The 21,135-nt window shown below is 45.0% G+C and overlaps 1 protein-coding gene across 3 annotated transcripts; it reads right to left on the bottom strand.

Moving 5' to 3' along the window:
* Positions 1-921: 921 nt before the first annotated feature.
* Positions 922-17,573, bottom strand: LOC106843838 (cell adhesion molecule CEACAM1-like). 3 transcript variants are annotated; one of them, XR_011498577.1, is made up of 5 exons: positions 15,861-17,573; positions 14,617-14,973; positions 10,715-10,993; positions 3,028-10,308; positions 922-2,661 (listed from the first exon to the last, which is right to left on the bottom strand). XR_011498577.1 is itself a non-coding variant. In XM_070499142.1 (5 exons), the coding sequence occupies exons 1-5, from the start codon at positions 15,922-15,924 to the stop codon at positions 3,316-3,318; spliced, it is 963 nt and encodes a 320-aa protein (XP_070355243.1). In that variant the 5' UTR covers positions 15,925-17,573; the 3' UTR covers positions 922-3,315. The 3 variants fall into 3 exon arrangements, 2 of the variants coding, with proteins under 2 accessions (XP_070355243.1, XP_044616276.1); XM_070499142.1 differs by having other exon boundaries at positions 922-3,323; positions 10,054-10,308; XM_044760341.2 differs by having other exon boundaries at positions 922-10,308.
* Positions 17,574-21,135: the final 3,562 nt, after the last annotated feature.

A 21,135-nucleotide genomic window follows, 5' to 3' on the forward strand; every position in this document is an offset into this window, starting at 1 on the left:
TGGTGTTTGTTTTCAGGCATGTCATTGGGACTAAGAATTGTATGTGAATATGGGGTAGAGGAGCAGGAAGGGGTAAGGAGACAGATATAATTAGAACGGAGGAATTATACTGGAGAGTAGTGGTAACAAAAGTGAGAAATATTAGTAAAGAGGAAGAAATGTGAACTTATCTGGTTGGCCAGGGTAGGCCACTGTGGATTCTGAGTAGGAGAGTGAACCAGGTTTTAGGAAGGTAATGAGACAGCGGTATGCAAGGAAGATTTCAGTAGAGAGTCCAGAGACAAGAAGTCAAGCTGTACTTCCAGCAGCAGAGTTGTTGAGGGCCTGAGTTATTTAGGTTTGTGGGAATGGGAGAACAACACAATTGAGAGATGTTAAAAAAGAATCAACAGGCTCTGATGATGTATTGAATCTGGGAAACAAAAGAGCCAGGGCTGAGGAAATAGTGTTGTCACTGAGAAAAATCAGTGAGTTCTGAGTCAAAGCTGGTTTAAATAAGGAGTAATTTCATAAGATATTTGAAAGTGGGTGTGATGAGTTCTCGGAAGTGGCAGGGACTAGAGATAGAGATGCAGGAGGCATCTGCAGAGAGGTCACTGACCCAAGGAAAGAGGGTACTGGAGGGTTTCAGTCAGGGTCTGAGAACTAACTCTGGTGTGGGGGTGCAGTGTGTCAGTGGGGATGGGAGGAGGAGAGCGTCCAAGAAGGAAGAAGTTGTTTGTGGTCTTGGATGTTTTAAGAGTGAACAATGTGAGGATGGTGAATATACCTTTGAATTTGGCCAAAGATGGATACTGATTTTATGCTGCTTTCAGTAGCCTTGGGTCTGGCAGAGGCCCCTGAGGAATGAGGTGATGAGGAAGGAGAAACACAGCACACGTGTTTCCAGGCTTGGAAGTGAAGGAAATGAGATAACAGGTTACTACTTAGTGAAATTAATAAATGACAGTTATTCAGGTCAGAAGAGATCTGACCCTCTGAGGGGGCAGAACAAAGGAACTGGGGACAAGGAAGATAGAAGGTGCTAGAGAGATTTCTATGTGATTGAAACTGTGGAGACACTTGTGAATGAAAGCTGTATTGCTGCATCTGATTCACTGGAGCCACCCATGTGGGAAGTGTTATTTGTCCCTAAGAAAGAGGCTGGGAGATCTTTTCCTCATGAAATCATCTTCTTTGTGGGAGGAAGACAGGTAGTTTCTTCCAGACAGGTTGGAGATGTGGCCTGTTGATTCTAGAAAGACCCACTTTGTTAGCAGGTGTGCAAATGAATGTAGCTAATTCTCTGATCACTAGATCAAATATCTGTAGACTTAGAAATAGGCTTACTCTGATGCCCAGTTAAGCAAGTTCTCTTTCTTCTGCCCGTAAAGAAGACATTGTCTAAAGCAGTATTGACAATGAAGCAGCATGTTGACGTCTGATATATAATTTTTATTATAAATATAGAGCAGATTTTACAAATAATTCCAAAATAGCCTTAGCCAGGCAAAATTAAACAACACAGAATAGTGTGGATGAGAGGAAGTCCATACAGTGTGTGTCAGGGTTAGAAAACCCTGAAAGAGGTACTGAGCACAGAGAACTCCCAAATAACCCTCTTTGAGGGGGTCTCTTAGACACAGCATGAGATCAAGTAATAAATATTGAGTAAAACCTTTCTCTCAACAGCCCCAAAGAGGTTCCATCTGTGCAGAAGAAGGCTGGGTGGGAAGTGCATTTGCCTCTCCTTGTCCTGCCCTTCCTTTTATCCTAAGACACATTGGGACTCATAGACCCCATGGGGGAAAACGAATTTCACAGGGTCTTCAAGAAGCCTAGGGCCCAGTGATAATATTCCCCTTGTGTCCTAAGGGGCATCAACACCAGTGCAGCTTTCTAGGTTGTAAATGATGCCAATGGCATGAGTGACAGTGTTCCCTTCAAGCACTCCCACTTCACAGGACCAAATGCACCTTAGCAGGGGCCAAAGTTTCCTGAGAAAGTGAGTAGGGCTGACAGAACATACACAGGCAGATACATGGGGTAGAATGGAGGCTGGTGATTGGCCTGAGATGCCTGGAAACTGAGTTAGATCCATTTCTAGCCATGAATGAGGAAAATGGCTTCTTCTTCTTTTCTGTTTGGAGCCCCTGACATAAAAGCCTTGAGGAGCTCCTGGCCAAGGGGACTTGAGGAGTTTTGGTGGCTTCTTTCATCTAAGGCAGTCAGATTGACTTACACAGCTAAGCTAAGTAAAAATAACCCCTCTCACATAAATAAGCAGTTACAAAAATTAAATGGCAGAATGTCTCAGACTATAGAGAAAAAACCCAATTCTGTAAATTGTGCATTTTTAACACTTATTTAAATAATATCTGAAGGGTAGCTCTCTGATTCCTTTCCCAGATTCCCAGCAAGTTGTCTCTGTTACCAGCTGACTCCTCCCTAAAGCCGTAACCTCCCCTTCTGTGGGCATTTACTTGAATAAAGCCCTTAAAGTGATTGAAAGTTGCATGCATTTTTTTTTTCATTTTCCATTAGGACTCACCTGTGAAACTGGAAAAATAATTTTTCTAGTTGCTTCTAGTGAGTTCTCTGAAGACAGGCAAGCCATGGGCTTATGTGGTATTCCAGCTAAGCAGCAAGGTTCTTAGGCCCTGGTCCTATGGGTAGACAATGCTGCAGTGGACAAATGTGTAGAATTTTTTCTTAGTTCAGAATTGGTTATATATTTCTTTTCCTGTGTCTCATGGGCTCACCCTGGGCTTTGTAGACACAGGAGAAGTTTTTACTTTTACTTTTTCTCTATTCCTTTCTGGCACATGCATTTCAGTAGATAACGACATATGTCTCAGGGTTATGGCAAATTCAAGTTAGACAGGACTGGGACGGGGAGGTTATTGTGCTCTGAATAGTTAAGTTTAAAACTAGTTTAGGTCAGGAGAGGGGGAGGGGAGGGATGTTCTGGCAACTTTCTCTCATGGTATGCTTTGCCTAAGTTCAAGGATTGGAAAGACTGGGTTTCCTACAGACTCCTAGCCTTACCTTTTCATGTATTGACACTGAAGGGAGGGGCTGTGACTGGGCAGCTTGGAGGTGCCTCATTTGGAAGTTGTGGGGTGGAGGAAGAAGCTTCTTTTCCTTGAGGGTAAAGCTATCCTTCCAGTGATGGGGATGAGAAAATTGGAATGTCATCAGGGCAGCAAACAGGGCAGGTTGCAGTACTTCTTTTTTACTTCTGAATAAACTGTTTCTGTAGCTGATGAGGGTGGGGAGGCTAAAGTTGGTTTCTTTGATTCCTGGGCATTGAAGTTCAGGGAAGAAAATGCCACTTCATCGATCTGAAAGGCATGAGCAGCAGTCAGTTAAATCAGTGTCATAGGTCAGGCCCTCACCTGGTCTAGTGTGATTCAGTACCACGTGCTATCACCACTTTGAAATTTTTAGCTTTTGAGAAGGGCTTTTATCAACCATTATCTTTGCTTGCTAACATCCTGTTGAGTGATCACTAGAAGCGAGAGATTATGGTATTTATACAATGGAATATGATGATACAGCAATGAGAATGAGCACACTACCAGTGCATACAACAATATGACTGAATCTCACAAAACAAGTCTGAATGAAAGGAGCCAGACACATATAAGGATATACTGTGTCTTTCATTTATGTAAGAACATAAACAGGCAAAACTAATCTAGTGCATTAGAAGTCAAGATAGTGGTTACTCTTTGGAAGGAAGTAAGTGGAGGGTTTTTGGGGGACAGGATTTTGTTTCTTGATTTTGGTGCTGCTTACATGGGTATGTTTAACTTGGGGAAATTCATACAGTGTTAAACTATATTTATGATTCAAGCACATTTCAGGGTATATATGTAAGTACTTGATAAGATGGGAAAAATTTGGTAAAATTAGTATAAATTAAAGAAACGAAGGCCACAGACCCACTGGAATGGAAATTATCCTTTGACAGTAAGAGCAGAGTCAGCCTGAAGGTAGAGGAGGGAGAATGACTGAGGCCTTCTTTGTGTTGGGCACCGTGCTGGGTGCTGTACATTTGTATCTCATTGAATTCCTTCAGCTTCTCTTCGAAGTAGGCAGCATGCCCATGTGTTAGATGACAAAATGAGGATCTGAAACGTTAAGCTACTTGTCCAAGATCACAGAGCTACTAACAGTCTCAGCAAGGATTCAAACACAGGATGGTGGTAATTCCAAAGAGCTGTGCTTGCAATGAGGTAGACTCATGGGAGTTGTTACCAACCCTTCTTTGTTTGCTGCTACATCGAGGAACTTTGACCCAAACCTGGTCTCACATTGGTGTCTTCAAGTATAACCCATTCTAAACAGAGGTATTTCCATGAGAAAGTGAAACAGTGAAACTGGGTGTGCTTACCTTGATAAGGGGGTTGTCAGAGTGGCCCTGACCCAGGGAAGCAAAAGAAGAGTTACCAACTCATGGAAATACAAAGCTGACTTATGTTCTTAGAACAATGGTGTTCCTAAGATGTGATTTCTCCCTGAAGGAGGTGGCAGGTGGTGGGAAGGTGGAGTGGGGAGGTGGCCCATGATCACTTAAGGAATTGGCTTCCCTCAGAGTCTGTAGTCCAGACCCAGGGCATTAGTACCAGAGGAGCAGCAAGAGTAGAGCCAGAGGATGCCTCCATCCAGTTCTGAAGATTTTTTTCAGGTCATAAGACCTTGATTTTTTTCCCTGATGTGTTTCTCAGCAACAGGCTTCAGTGGCAAGGCAGGGCATTGAGCCCACAGCTCCCAGAGCACCACAAGACAGGGAAAGTCTCACCAAAAGAGAATGCCCACATCTATAAATGGGCAGGAGGGGGAAGCAGGAGGATGAGGAAGTGGCTCCTGGAAACAGGTCTATCTTCCTCAGACCTATGTGGCTTAAGCAGAGTGACCATCTCTCCTGGGGCTATATCTCAGGGGAATCTGTTGTGGCTAGGAAGGGTGTGAGGACCTATGCCAACTTAATGTTGGGGAGTGGAGATCCCCTCTAAAAGTTCAGAAGGTAGGGAGTGGTTTGGGAATCCAGGATTCCCTGCTAGGGCAGGGCACGTGGTGGAACACACCAGCTCTCAGAGGTGAGTGGCTTTACTTACTGTGGTTGGAGGCTGAGGGTTTGTGCTCTGTGAGATTGCACTGGCCACTTGACCTATATAAATATTAGACACTGGAACTGCTATTCCTAAGCATAGGATCTTTGCTCCTTGAGTGAGGAAGGACACTGCCAGCTGATAATTCTTTGGGGCTCTTCAGTGTTCATTTATATCATGGTGGATACTGCCTTTCCTCTCAGGGCCTCCTTCCTCAGTCTACTCATGATTCTGTCCCTCTCAGGTCTCTTGTGGTGGGGACTTAATTGACAGAAGGCCTGGGCTAGTGCACTCTGAATTCACCGTCTCCATTCACCCTCACCATTCAATGCACGGTGACCACCCTTCCCACAGGCTCCCAGCAGGGATATGAAAGCAATCCCAAATCTGTGAGAAACGATTTTCCCCTGATGGGTGACTTGAGCTCAAGGACTCCCTGTCAGCCTTGTAGACGCTCTCTTAGAGCTGCACTGCAAACTAAAGCTTCCTTCCTTCTCTTTCTCCTTCACAGGGATCATGCATCATGGTCTGTCTGTGGTTTGTGGAATCCCCCAGGCTCCTCCCACTCCTGCCCCACTATCCTTTACAGGCATTTTCCCCAATAAATGAATTGTATGTCTGATCCCCTCTTGGCTGCATCTCAGGAGGAAAACTAACATAGAAGACATGAAACTTTGCATTCAACTCCTTTTTTCTCTCCTATGTTTAGTCAGTAACCATGTCCCAGTGGTTTTTTGTGTTATACCTCCCCTCTACCTATTGTATTTTTCCTTTTGCATCTGTTTCTTCTTTTCTATTCCTGTTGTCAACTCAAGACTGATGATTAATGCTAATGTTAGCAAGTACTACGAGGTACTGTGACAGCCTTTAGCTATATAATTTACATATATATCATTTGATTCATATAATAGAGCTGTCAGATAGACATTGTTTCCATTTTACAGATGAGAAAACATAAGTTTACAGTGGTGAAAAAACTTACCTAAATTCGTATTTCTAGTAAATGGTAGATCTAGAGTCAAGTAATCCTTGACCCTAGGACTTCCTGAGTTCATAGAAGCTAATGATAATAGAGTAATAATAGCAGCTAATACTTATGGAACATTTCCTCTGAAAATGGCACTTTGCTAAAAGTTTAATTGATTATTACATTAAATCTTCAAAAAAATATCATTAAGCAGGTACAGTCATCTCTCTTTATCCATGGGGGATTGATTCAGGAGCCCCTGTGGATTACCATAATCCATAGATGCTCTAGTCCATTATATAGAATGGTGTAGTTTTTGCATATAACCCACACACATCCTCCCATATACTTTAAATCATCTCTACGTCACTTATAATACTTCATACAATGTAAATGCTATATAAATAGAAGTCTACACACGTTCAGTATAGATGCAACCATAGTAGGTCTTTCAATCTGCAATTGGTTGAATCATGGATATAGAAGCTGTGGATACGGAGGTCAACTGTACTCATTGCAATTTTCAGTTGAGCACTGAGGCTCAGACAAGTTAAGAATCTTGTGCAAGAAATTTATAAATGTAAATGCTTCCGTTAAAAAGGAAGAAAGATCTCATATCAACAACTTAACTTTATAACCTAAGGAACTAGAAAAGAAGAACAAACTAAGTCCAAAGCTAGCAGAAGGAAGGAAATAATAAAGATTAGAGTGGAGATAAGTAATATAGAAAGTGGAAAAACAATAGAGAAAATCAACAAAACCAAAAGTTGGATTTTCAAAAAAGATTAATAGAATTGACTAGCCTATAACTAGATTGACTAAGAAAAAGAGAGAGAAGATTCAAATTACTAACATCAGAAATGAAAGTGGAGACATTACTACCAATTCTACAGGAAATAATTTTAAGAGTCCCAGGAATTGTTATATGCCATCAAATTGGATAACCTAGATAAATGGACAAATTCCTAGAAACACAAACCCTTCCAAGATGGAATCCTAAAGAAATAGAAAATATGAATGGTCCTATAATTAGTAAGGAGATTGAATCAGTAAAAGCATTTGACAAAATTCAATGTTCTTTCATGATAAAAACACTCAAACTAGGAATAGAGGGAAACTAAGTCAACATAATGCAAGTCATATATAAAAAACCCACACCTAACATCATAGTCAGTGGTGAAAGACAAAGTTTTTGCTCTAAGATCAAGGACAAGTCATGGATGCCTGATTTTACCACTTCTATTCAAAATAGTATTGGAAGTCCTAGCCAACAATTAGGCAATAAAAAGAAATAAAAGTCATCTAAATTGGAAATGAGAATTAAAATGATCTGTTTGTAGATGATACGTCCTTATATTTAGAAAACACTAAAGTTCCCACAAAAAACTCTTAGAACTAACAAATTCAGCAAAGCTGCAGGATACTGCATCAACACGTAAAAAATCAGTTGTGTTTCTATAAGTGAGTAATGAACAATTTGAAAAGGAAACTAAGAAAATTTTATTTACAGTAGCATCAAAAAGAATAAATACTTAGGAATTAACTTAACCAGGGAGTTGAAAGATTTACACTCTGAAAAAGTACAAAAACACTGCTGAAAGTAATTAAAGAAGACATAAATGGAAAGGCATTCCATGTTCATGGATTATAAGACTTAATATTGTTAAGATGACAATACTATCCAAAATAATCTACACATTCAATGCAATCTTTATCAAAATCCCAATGACCTTTTTTAGCAGAAATAGGAAAATCCATCCTAAAATTCCTATGGAATTTCAAGAGCCCCAAATAGACAATCTGGAAAAAGAAGAAGAAGTTGGCCAACTCACACTTCCTGATTTCAAAAATTGCTACAAAACTACAGTAATCTGGGGCCAGCCCCGTGGCTGAGTGTTTAAGTTTGCGTGCTCTGCTGCACCGGCCCAGGGTTTTGCCGGTTCAAATCCTGGGCACGGACATGGCACCACTCGTCAGGCCATGTTGAGGCAGCGTCCCACATGCCACAACTAGAAGGATCTGAAACTAAGATATACAACTATGTACCAGGGGGATTTGGGGAGATAAAGCAGAAAAAAAAAACCCACAAAACTACAGGAATCAAAACAGTATGGTACTAGCATAAACACAGACATATTGACCAGTGGAATACAAAACCTGGAAATAAACCTTTACAAATAAGGTCAGATGATTTTTGACAAGGGTGTGAAGATCATTCAATGGGGAGAGGACAGTCTTTTCAACAAATGGTACTGGGAAAACTGTATATCCATGCAAAATAATGAAGTTGAAAGCTTATCTAACACTATGCACAAAAAGTTAACTGACAATGCTTCAAAAGACCTAAATGTGAAAGCTAAAACTATAAAATGCTTAGACAGAAAACAGAGAGTGAGTGCTTCATGACATCTAATTTGGCAATGATTTCTTGGATAGGAAACCAAAAGCACAGGCAACAAAGAAAAAATAGATAAATTGGACTGTATGAAAATTTAAAAATTTGTGCAGCAAAGAACACTTTCAGCAAAGTGAAAAGACAACCCACAGAATGGGAGAAATCATTGGCAAATCATATATCTGACAAGGGATTAATATCCAAAATATATAAAGAACAACTACAACTCAACAAAACAACAAAAAACAACCCAGTATAAAAGTGGGCAGAGGAAGCAAATACGCATTTCTCCAAAGAAGGTTTACAAATGGCCAATAATCAATGAAAAGATGCTCAGCATCACTAATCATTAGGGAAATACAAATTAAAACCACAATGAGATACCATTTTTCTCCACCCATTTTTTTTTTTTCAATGAGGAGGATTCACCCTGAGCTGATATCCATTACTAATCTTCCTCTTTTTTTGCTTGAGGAAGACTAGCCCTGAGCTAACATCTGTGCCAATCTTCCTCTATTTTGTATGTGGGATGCCTCCAAAGCATGGCTGTTGAGTGGAGTACGTCCACGGCCAGGATCTGAACCCACAAACCCAGGTCGCTGAAGCAGAGCACCTGGAACTCTAACCATTCGGCCATAGGGCCAGCCCCCTCCCATTGCCTTGTGTGTGACCCTTTGCTAGAGCTCTCTGTGACTTTATGAATGGTCAGGCCTGCTCTTTAGTATGGTAACTTTAAACAGAGAAGAGAAGGCATTTCTTTTGTTAAATACTTTATTAGATAATGAGCATGGCCCAGCCAGTCTTCATGCCCTTAGGACCTGGAAAAGTTCCAATCTAAAGGATTTCACAATCTGAATAGCACTTTTACTTCCTGGCCTGTGTACTGAATCACAGAGAAGGAAATCTCTAGAGAGAATTGGTCATACTTTTAACAGTCTGGCACTCTTAGCCCTCTTTGTAAACTATAAGCTTTTGGGCACTGCTCCTTCTGTCCTGTGAAGGGTCTTCGTGGAAGAATCTGCCTGTCTTTCCAGTGTGAACCATAATTCACTGTTTCCCTTTGTTATACATATGTGTTGGTGCCACACAGTGTCATATAATTGGTGACTTCAGAGCCAGGACACAACTCAGAGGAGTCTGCACCAAGGCTTACTCTTTTCCCATTTTCCTGCAGCCTGGACTGAAAAAGGATCTGATGTCGATTTGGCCAAATTGAGGACAGGCCACCCCTGTACCTTCTCTACACGCCCCTGTCCCACCACAGGTAGCATCAGAGCAGACTCAGTCGTAAGGCGAGCCTGGAGCAGAATGATCTTCTTCCTTCTCCCGCCGTGAAGCCCCCTGCACTGTATGGGACTTTCTGGGAGTGAGAGAACCCCCTCCCCATATTCCAGGCTGGACCCGCATCTTCCCTGGGAAATCAGAGAGCAAGGGAAAGAAGGGTCTGCGGATGTAGTTGTGAGGGTTCAGGGATACTTATGGGATTGCTTGTGTCCATGGAAACAGGATAGGAAATAACTTCCTGCAGGCTCTTTTCTGAAAACCAGACATTTCCACCTCAGAGCCTGTTGTCGATGGTCCAGGGAGCCACTTACCAGAGACTGTGATAGTCTTGACTGTGGTCCTATTGAGGCCAGTGACAGAGTTATGGACGAGGCAGGTATAGGATCCACTATCATTTGCACTGATGTTGGGGATAAAGAGCTCCTGTGTGGATTGCTGGGGCCTCCCATTGATAAGCCAAGAATACCGTGCAGGTGGGTTAGAGGCCGCATGGCAGGAGAGGCTGAGCTTTGCCCCTGGATGGTAATAGGAGTCTGAGGGGGAAATGGTGGGGGCATCCGGGCCATCTGGAGCAAACAGAATAAAGCCACATGTGATATAATCAGAGAGAAGGGGACTCTCCTAGTCTGTACAAAGGCCATTGTATCCTACTGAGCTGGGTCACAACCTGTTTTAAAAACTCCCAACCTTGACCCTTCTGTGTTCACTCATACTGAGTCTGAGACATTAACCTGTTTCTCCCATCACAGATTGCTGGTCCTGAGCACCTCAAGACAGGAGCAGCCCATCCCTTCCTAGTCTTGGCTCAAGGCTGGGCCTGCCCAGATTTGTCTGAGACAGCAAGTCATGGCCATACTGGTGTCCAGGGGTGAGGGTTTGTCTACATGGACCTGAGAGGGACAGATGTAGCTTGGCCTCTGGCAGTGTTTTTGGGTGGACAGCCTGGGTCAGCAAGGGACAGAAGTTACTCACAGAGAACATTGAGGTAGAATGGGTCACTGCGACGAGCACTCACTGGGTTCCAGGTTTCACACTCATAGGGTCCTGTGTCATTCCTTGTGACATGGAGTAAAGTGAGAGTCCTGTTGTCTGGGGACAGCTTCAGCCAGGCGCTGTCCGGGAGGCTCTGATTGTTGATCAACCACAGGTAGGTGGTGTTCTGAGTCTCAGGTTCACATGTTAACACTATAGGGTCCCTGTGCTCCACGGGGTTGGAGCTGTTGCATGTGATGTTGGGTTTGGTTAACTCCGCTGCACAGATAACAGAGAGAATATTACTTGGTGTGGCACCTTTGATTCCTCCAAAGTCATCTTCAATCAGAGTTGGCATTTCTCACCTCTCAGTCAACCCAAGTCCTTAAAGGAATAAGGCAGGTCTGTGCATTCCAAGGCAAATGCATAAGGATCTGTGTGCTCAGAGAAAGTAAGCCTGCCTGCTCTGTCTGGGAGAAGTCAAATAAGCATCAGGGTTAGTCATGAAAAGAAACAGGACTGGGAGTCAGAGACCACCCAGGGCTTCTCATGGCTCTTCACTAACCAGCTAACTTCTGACCAAACTTGGGGTCTTCCCCTGGAAAGTGTGGGTGCTGAGGCCCTTTCTATTACACAGACCTACATCACTTAGCATAGATGTGTTTTTCCTGAGGCCTTGTTTTCCAGGATTATCCTAGAGATGGGTAATGATGGGCCTTCCTATAGTTCTTAAGCCAAAAGGGGCCTGAGCAGCGAAGCCTATAACTGGGTATTCAAGCAGAATTACTAAATGGGGAGATCAGGAGAAAGCCCAGAAGTCAGTTCAGCGCTCACGCTGCAGGACCATGAAGTAGGGCAGGTCTGCCCAGGTGTTCCACGGTGACTGGCATGAGGCAGTGATGTCATAAAGAGTAGAGCAGAGTTAAGACAAGAAATGATCCAGAAAAGTGTGAGTGGGACAGGCAGGGGCTGGCTGGCTTTGGCAGCAGAGCCATCTGCTCTGCCCTTTATCTTTAAAGCCTCTTCTCCCACTTGAGAGGGTAGTGAGTACCGTGTTGATCTTTCCTGAAATACAAGTGGATGTTTTCAAGTGCAGAAAGGGTATCCAGTGGAAAGGGAGGGAGAATCTAGCCCTCATGGACCATTTGTAAACACAATTATGAGACAGAAATCTGAGAAGTAAAATTGTTTCCATATTGAAAATGAATATTAATGCCCCAAAGATCTAAGACCAGTTTCTGGAGGGATCTCTCTCTAGCAAGCACTAAAGGTCATAGACCAAGTTCTGCAGTCCAACCAGGATCACATAATACTCAAAGGAAGATGCTAAAGTTGCTTTGAAATCAGTGGCTTCCTGGGTAGAGTCCTGTTAAGAGGACAGAATTGATCAGGGGGATGGTCTGAGGTGTTTCTGTTATATAAAGGGAGGAATGCTACCAAATTAGTCAAAATGATATGTGTTATGTTAGTAAATTGAGGAAATAGGTCCTTGTCACCAATTTATAAGGACAGTCATGCAAAATGGAAAGAAGGTCTAATGCTTGTATGTGGTTGTCTTTTGACCTCAGGCAACGTAAGTTTGATCAAATTCATCCAAATTGGTCAGCCTCTAAGTGAAAGGATAGTACCTGGTGGATCTCACCATCTGAGAGCATCCTGCCGTGTGGTAAAAGTGTCATCATGAGGACCTATGTGTGTGAAACAGGAAATAAACCAGTCAGATGGTGCAGGGTCTGGCCAGCCCCACCTTGGAAAGTTCTCAGGAACCACTGGAAGAATGGGATCCTCACCAGGATGAGGATGTGAGTAAGGAGTCAAAGGGGTGAAATGAACCTGTGAGCTTTTGGGGACTGCAGACCTGTCCTTCTGCCTTTGAATCCCTGGTTGAATCATGTAGAGAGTAGATTGAGAAGTCACATGTCCCCGTCACGTTACATTCCACTTGTTGACATCATGGAGGGAAAGGGCCCTGGATGGTGACACAGTGGAAGCTCATTCTTCTGGTGACCTGGGGAAATTAGCTCATGATGGAACCTCAAGGGGCTGCTGCTCCCACTGATTTCTGTGTCCTTTACCATTGCCCTGGAGGGAGAGCCTGACCACAAGTGTCAGTGGGAGAATCCAGGGAGGCTTAAGAGCGGGGGAAGCTGTGCAGAACAGGGACAGCTGGAATGAATGGGGAGGAAGATGAAGGATGTGGGAGGAGCAAAGAGAGCCAGAAACATCCAAGGTTGTGAGCAGTGGGGGTTACAAGTGACTTCCAAGTCCCAAGTCACCAAGAGCCTTTTGTTGCCCTAGGGACAGGGCCAGAACAGCCTTAAAAACCCTGCCATGGCTGAGCAGCCCCACAGTCATGAGACTCTTCTCTCAGAGTGGCCTTAGGGGCTGGTGGTCAGAGGAATGTAACAAGGGTCTCAGCCTCCGGAGTGACAGAGAACAAGTGTGGCCATAACCTCCTAGGGTCCTGCATCCAAGTTCCAGTCTGTGAAGAGATTAGGGATCATTCATTTACATTTCATTCCTTGCCTCCCTCATGAAAGAGCAATTGAGTTGTTGGGACCTATGATGGTTGCAGGTGTAGAGTGGGGAAGTAAGAAAGCAAAGTCCTTTCCTTTATACTCCAGTGGGGGTGATACCAGCACATCAGGAAACAAATAAATGATATCAAGTCCATTTCAGGGAGCTGTGGATCAGCCACCAGAATGGGAGGCCTGGACATCTCTGCACTGACTCTGATCGTTGATGAAGATAATTTGGTTCTTGAGTAAAATCAGACTAATTCTCCATTTACTGTCACTATACAAACCAGAAAATCTACCTAGAGCTGTGGATGCTTGAGAAGAAAGGATCTGATCCAATGGCTGGTCTTGGGGTCCATAAGTGCTTGATAAGGCCCCAGGGTGGTGCAGAGGTCGGGGCTGTGATTGCACAAAGATCTTCCCATGACTCTAATCTACTGTTCACGGTCTGTGTGACCATGATTCAGGGACTGTGTCTCTCTGTGCCTCAGTTTCCCCTAAATAAAATGAAGTAAATGGCCTCTCAGTTACCAAGTTGTCTGAATTAACCTTAAAATATCCTCAAATACCTGACCTAAAGCTTAGTATGTAAGAGCTGCCCAAATAAACGGCGTTCAAGAGACAGAGAGCTGCTTGGGCCTGATTCTAGGTACATGAGGAGCTGCCAGGAGCATCTTCTGTCCTCTGTTCCTCCCTGGGGATGGCGACCATCTTGTAGAGTCCTGTATGTCCTAGCACAGTTGGCTAACGGCCTGGGGACCTTCTCCATCTGTCCTATCCATGCCAAGTGTCAGGCGAAGGATCAGACTCTGCCCCTGCCCAGATGTGGCTCTTAAGGCCAAGCCCTGGCTGGTGACCAGCTCAGGAACTTCGGGACTTGGGCAGCCAGGAAATCATTGCTCCCAGTCAGCCCTGCCCAGGAGGCTAAAATCTAACCCTGGCACAGGCACCCCAGGGTCACTGGAGTCACGATACCTGGGACAGGGGTCTGGGCAGAGGTTTCCCAGGGCTGAGCTTCTCTCTGAGGATCCAAGGGGGCCCCTCAGGCCAGGCTCTGATCAAGCTGTGCAGGACCTTCCTTAGGGTCATGTTCACGGGGAGGGGCCCAGGGAGCTGGACTGAGACTGACCTCCCTCTGCTGAGTTACTCCGGTCAGACTGTCCTTCTCTCTGCAACAATGTCTGCCGGGGCTGGATTCTGAGAAGGGTATTCTGATCTTATGATGTTTGTCTCTACTGTGTGTGCCCTGCACTAAATGCTCAAACCTCAGCATGAGACATAATACAGAAGGGGATGTAGGCACAGTCCCGGCCTGCTAATCCCATGTGTGTAAAGTAGAATTCACCCCACCCAACTCCCAGAAATCTGAGAGAGACCACTCACGGTATACGTGGAGCTGTCCAGTTCCTAGTTCACTTTGAAAATTTATCTTTATGACTTGTAGGGTGTAGTATCCTGTGTCCTCCTGGGTGACATTCTGGAACAGCAGTGATCCATTGGGGAATATTATCTCTTGACCATTGTTTACAGGCCCTGGTGTCATTTCTTGTGTGTCTATCACATATGATGCAATTTGTTGATTGGAATCTATTTCCCCTTTGAACCAGCCATAGCCTAGGAGATTCCCAGGCAGATTGTATACAACTAGAAGAACTTCCTTCCCTTCAGCAGCATCGGTCGGCACCGATTCAATAGTGAGTTGGGCAGTGGTGGGCGGGTTCCAGAAGCTTATGAGTGAGACTAGGAGGGAAGAGAGAGTGAGATCAATCAATATTTGGACGTACATATTGGGATAGAAAGATGAGGCTGTAGGTCCTGAGAAGTTCTCTTCATCTGCTAGACTTGGGGCGTGTGTGTGCGTGTGTATGTGTGTGTCTCCTATTGGTCAAGGTCAGCAGCATGATCACCATTACTTCAGCCCCTTTGAACTTGTTATTTCCTCTGTTCCCCGTGCTCTTCCCCAGGTGTCTACCTGATTTACTCCCTCACTGCCTTCAGAGCCCTGCTTGCTCTCAGGAGTATCCTTGGGAGACGCCTTCCCTACCACCTGCTCTAAAGACCCCTGTCTTCACTTTCTGACCATTCCCTGCTCTGTTCCCTTCATGACAATGTCAGTCCCTAACATCACATTCTAGATCTCTTTGCTTATCTCTCCTCATACCCACATAATGTGAGCTCCTGAGGATAGGGACTTGTCTGATCTTGTTGTGATCCAGTGCTTGGAACAGGCTGCAAACACCTGTGGATGAATGAATATTTCCAGGGCCCTCCACATCCTGGTGTTTATTTTTCAATTTCTGAGGTTTATTAGTAAGGACAATGTTTAGTGCCTATGGTTATTTTTTTTCTGAATTGTCACTCTGATACAGTCATCTTATTTTCATAATGTAACTTGAAAACAATACAGCAATTGAGTTTTTCCTGCTCCTGACGAATTCCAGCTCACTAAGCTTTTCCTGTTGCTGAGTCCACAGCCCCCATCCTACTCTGCTCCTGTATGTCCCCTCCCCTCAGGTCCAAGCAGAAGTCCTCTGTCCCCTCTCAGAGTCCTGTTCTCCCCCAGGAGACTCCAGTCAGTCTCTGTTCTCCCATCTCCCACCCACCCTCAGGGTATCATCCCCTCTCACCTGCCAGCAGAAGCCCCTGCCAGGGGATGTGCCCTCTGTGAGGAGGGGCTGAGGGGGGCTCCATGGTGTCTGCTGCCTGTTCTGTCCCTCCCTCTGTGAGAAGAGCTTGGGATCCCAAAATGCTCACAAGCCCTGCTGTCCAGGTGCTTCAGCTCTGCTGTCCTTCCTTCCTCTGCGCTGAGCCTCCTCCAGGGGCAGGAGTCTTTAGCTGGGTCACATGCGCTGGAGGCGGTCTCTCTGCTCAGGACCCTCCCTCTCTCTCATCTCATTCCAGCCTCCCGCTTCTCCTCCTTCCCCTTTCCTTTCTGTCTACATTTTGGTTCCCTGGGAATTGTGGAGGCCTCTCTGCCTTTAGCTGTGATTCCTCCTACACACACACACACACACACACACACACCCTTGTTTGAACAAGCACAAGCCTGGGCATTGGTGTCCTTGGCGATCCCAACTCTGAGTCAGGATGCACAGTCAGGCTCTCCTGAAGCCTTTTCTCTTTCACGTTTGACTTTTTCCTTCAGAGCAGGACTACTGCAGCTACATCAGGAACTCTTGTCACAAGGATGTCACCCCTGCTGGGTTCCAGAATCACCTGCGGAACTTTAAAATGATTGTCAACACCCGGCTAACACCTTAAAAATGCTACTTCAGCTGCTGCCCAGGTTTGTGGATACCCAGCCAGGCTGAGACTCCATTTTGTAGGCGAGGGGTAGCTTCTCTCTTTCTCCTGTTCAGAGTCAGAAGATTCTGTTAAGATGCAGATTCTGACCCGGCAGGTGTGGGGTGGACCCGAAAGTCTGTATCTTACAAGCTCTCAAGTGATGCTGATCACACTGGCCTGTGGAGCACACTTTCAACAACAAGGCTGATGGGAATCCCTGTCCCCTGAGAGGATGACCCACCCTTCCCGCAACATTGGCCTCTACTGTGTCCTGGCTTTGGGTCTGTCAGCACCACACAGAGACCCAGGGATCTCCAAACCCAGGGGATTATTTCTATTTGCGACACAGAAACGCAGCCTGGCACTAGGGTTTTCGCATGTCCTCAAATATACTGGGAAGGTGGGATTTACTCCCAGGAGAAAGGTCAGAGAGATGACTCTGTGGGTGAGAAAGGGGCAAGCTGAGTGCTGACTCGTGAGGGGACCCGCCCTCCATCTCTGAGTTTCAGCAGCCCGGCCTCTGCTTTCTGGGACAGAGACCCAGTACTGTTGTCTTAGGAGCTGCAGTTCCGAAGTGTGAAGGGGAAGGTTTCCTGCATGTCCTAGGTGAGAGGATAGTGGGGGTGGGAGGTCAGTGGCTGTGGGCAACCTGGTCCTTGGGGGAACTTTTCAGGGAGATACTCCCTCTCCGTGGGTGTTGGCTGAGCTGTGGCTGAGAGCCTGTCCCTGTGCTCCCTGACCATCCTGGGGCCTCTGTCCTCTGCCTGGCTGACTTCCTGGGAAAGCACCCCCCAAGTCCAGATGACCACCACGGGTGTGGACTGGCGGGTCCTAGTCCGACCGCAACTTGGCAGGTGGTCCAGGTGTGACCCATACTCTTAGCCAGTGCGCTGGATGCAGTGCAGGCTCAGGTCGGGTGTGCACATGCAGGGGCCCTGGAGGAGCAGGTGGTGGGGTGCATTCTTGCAGGCAGGGATTTGGCTTCCAGAGGCTCCCCAAGTTCCACTGGGATCCTACTGAAGTGCACAGGGTTCTGGTGATGTTTGGCATGGTGGCTGTAGGAGGGTGCCCTGGGCCCTCCAGGCTGATGTCACGTGGACATGCGACAAAGCAGATGTCTGGAGCTAGCAGCCAGGAGAGCAACCTCCACTATCTTGAGAACCAGGGAAGGCCTCTGCTCTTCCTGGGGCTGGTTGCGGGTGGTTGGGTCTGGGAAAAGGTTCAGGAGCTGCCTCTAGTGTTGTATTTGAGATTCAAAGGAAGAAAGGATAATACTTTCTACCAGGTCACGAAAATGATAGATAGGCAGCTGCTTCAGGATGGTAGGGAACACATACTGACCAAAAGGCCTTCCCTTTCTAGGTAGTAGGAATGAGGATAATGTCCTGGAATGGTCTTTTAAGGACAAAGAAATCAACCCAACAATAGGGGAAGCACAAATAAGCCCTGTTTGTAGTTGGAAAGGGCGTATATAACTACAGCTGAAGCAGGATTGAGAAGCCCTTAAAAATCTTCATGGCAATACAGTTGATAATTTAGACAAAATTGACAGCCTTCTTGGAAAGTTAGAAATAACAAAAACTAACTCAAGAAGAAATAGGAAACCTGACCTGTACCATAACCGTTAAAGGAAATTTAGTTTATAGTTAAAATATTTCCATATAAACATACATTCTCATATACACCCACTCATGCACACACATATACGTATCTGCACACACTTGTGCACACTCACAAAAAACACAGATATGCATATTTCTTGGAGGAAAAAATATGAATTTAGGCCCTAACTCACACCATACAGTAATCTTTTAAAAATTGATAAAATGTATTAAAATTAGAATTTCTGTTTTTCAAAAGGCCCAATTCTCTCTCTCCTGCATATATAAGTTCTATAATGGTGTTTATGTATCTATATGACACGAAGCCATATCCAAAGTGCATAACAACATCCTAGAGAAGCAATAAGAAAAAGACTGGCGATCCAATTTTTTTTTTGCGGAAGATTAGCCATGAGCTAACATCTGCTGCTAATCGTCTTTTTTGCTGAAGAAGACTGGCCCTGAGCTAACCTCTGTGCCCATCTTCCTCTACTTTATATGTGGGACATCTGCCACAGCATGGCTTGCCAAGTGGTATGTAGGTCCGCACCTGGGATCTGAACTGGTGAACCCCAGGCCGCCAAAGTGGAGATGCGAACTCAACTGCTGCGCCACAGGGCTGGCCCCTCCAACTTTTTAAAATGGCTAAAAACATTAAGACACTAAACAGTAAAGCATGTGTAAATGGCCAATAAGCACATGTAAAGCTGAATTTGCTTTATAGTTTATTGGGGAAATGCAAATAAAAACCATTATAAAATATAATTTCAACCACACAAGAACGGCTAAAATTAAAAGGACTGACAATACTGAGAGCTGGAACATCTGACCGTGTAAACATTGCTGGTGTGAATATAACTTTGTTAAACTGTTTGGCAAGGCAAACTAACATTTATATTATTTTAGAAGGTGTTCCGGCAAATACAATGGTATCTACTCCAAGGAAGTGTGTTAGACGCACCAAAATACACATGTAAGAATATTGACTCACATGTGAGGGGGTGGACTATAATTAGTTTTTGGGTGGTGAACATGATGTAATCTACACAGAATTTGGAATATATTATGATGTACATCCAAAAGCTATATAATGTTATAATCCAATGTTACTGCAATTAAAAAAAATAGAAAAAAATTTTTAAAAAAGAATATTGATATCAGTATTATTCAGAATAGCCAAAATCACAATCCAAATGTTGAACAGCACAGTGGATAAATATCCTGGAGTAGTCAAACAAAGGAATATTACACGACATGGAAAAGGAATGGGTTACTGCTGCACACAACCATGAGGGTAAATCTACACGCACAGACAAATGAAAGTGGTCAAATGCAGAAGAGCAAAAAAAGAATGATTCTACTTGTGTAAAGCTCTGGAAGGCAAATCTATCTCCTGGTGCTAGAGGTCAGAATGGAGATGTTGTCGAAGGTCCTAAGAGCCTGGAGGAGCATGAGAGCATTTCCTAGTGTGGGCAAAGTTCTCTACCTTGGTCTGGGTGTTCATTTTCATGGGCTCACACATATGCAGAAATTCATTGCAACGTTCATGGTACTTTACAAAGGAGTGTCAAATGCCTCGAGGTTAAACAAAAAAGCAATATCCACAAAGCAACTAAAGATCATTCCACCCTTAACACAATTCTTACAGAGAATAGGAAAAACAAAGGACAGTCATTAACTCATTTTATGTGGCAGTGTAACCCTCATTTCAGAACCAGACCAGCAAAGAAAGAGAAAGAAAAAGTGCAGGCCCTTCTCATGAACAGAGATGAAAAATCCCTAAACAGAATGCTACCAAAATGAACCAGAAATTACCATCTTGAGTTTGTTCCCTCGGAGTGCAAGCTGGGTTTAATGGTCAAAAATCAACCATTGCCTTTTGCCACCTTAACAGATTAACTAGAAAATAATTTATAATGACGAGAAGAGAGGCAAAATGGTCTTTGATGAAATTCCACATCCACTCAGATTTGGACAATACAGAAACCAATGGCAAACTCTGAGCAGAGGGGAGCTCTCAGCCTGATGACAGTGTCTGCAAACCTGGAGCAGGCACCATGCTTCCTGGAGAATCACTGACAGCATCACTCTTGTCAAGGTGAGGCAAGGCTGGCTGTGTTCGCTGCCTGGACTCCAAGCCCCTGGACCTCAGCCCTCCTACAGAGGCTCTCCCTTGGCCACACCCACGGGGACAGCTCAAGGGCAGGGGCAGAGCCACAGTCAGGGCTGGTGAGCAGAAGTCCTGCTAGGGTCAGAGCATCCTGAATAGACCTGTGCCTGAGGGAGAGCAGCTCCCTTGAATGGGAGAACCAGGCTTATGGCTCCAGCCTCAGACTGCGGATGGGAGGAGCCAGTGCCCTGGGCCTTTCCTAGAGGTGACTCTGAATGACCTCAGGTCTGGGACACACAGCAGGTTTCCTCACTGCACCAGAGATAAAGGGGCCACCTGGAGACACTGTTCTTGTGGCAGATAAGAAGAAAACAAGGAAAACATGCCAGGCCTATTGAGTGTCCCAGAACTGACCCAGATCTACACCTGCAGTCCATCAGCCTGAGCGAGTGGTACAGCTAAGCAAGAGATAACGGGGGAATGGGGATAGGCATGCTCTTTTTCTAGTGGTAGAAATTTCAAGGTCACAAACAGAGGATGTGGATGTATAATTCTACTAGAGAGAGGGCAGGGACAGTTAAAAGGAGTGATCCAATCCTATAGGGCCATGGGCTCAGTCATTTCTCCCAGTGCCCACACATAGGGTGGGGGCTTTTGGGCCCTGAATCCCAGCCTTCAGTGCCCACTGTGCCTGGAACCAACCCCTCTCCCCAGTGACTTGGGCCCTGAGGTTGGTTCCAGGCCACCTGTCCATGCTGCCACATCCTCCAATGGGAGGTTCCTCCCTGGGGTCCTTGATGTCTGTCTCAGGAGCTTCACCTGCTGCAAATCTAGAGTATTTGGGGGCTAGGGGTTGTGGCCTTAAAAACACTTGCATTGGTCTCAGGTGATGGAAAAAGTCCCCAG

This window comes from Equus asinus, chromosome 26 (genome assembly GCF_041296235.1).
Source record: "Equus asinus isolate D_3611 breed Donkey chromosome 26, EquAss-T2T_v2, whole genome shotgun sequence".
In the NCBI taxonomy this organism is placed as follows: Eukaryota; Metazoa; Chordata; class Mammalia; order Perissodactyla; family Equidae; genus Equus; species Equus asinus.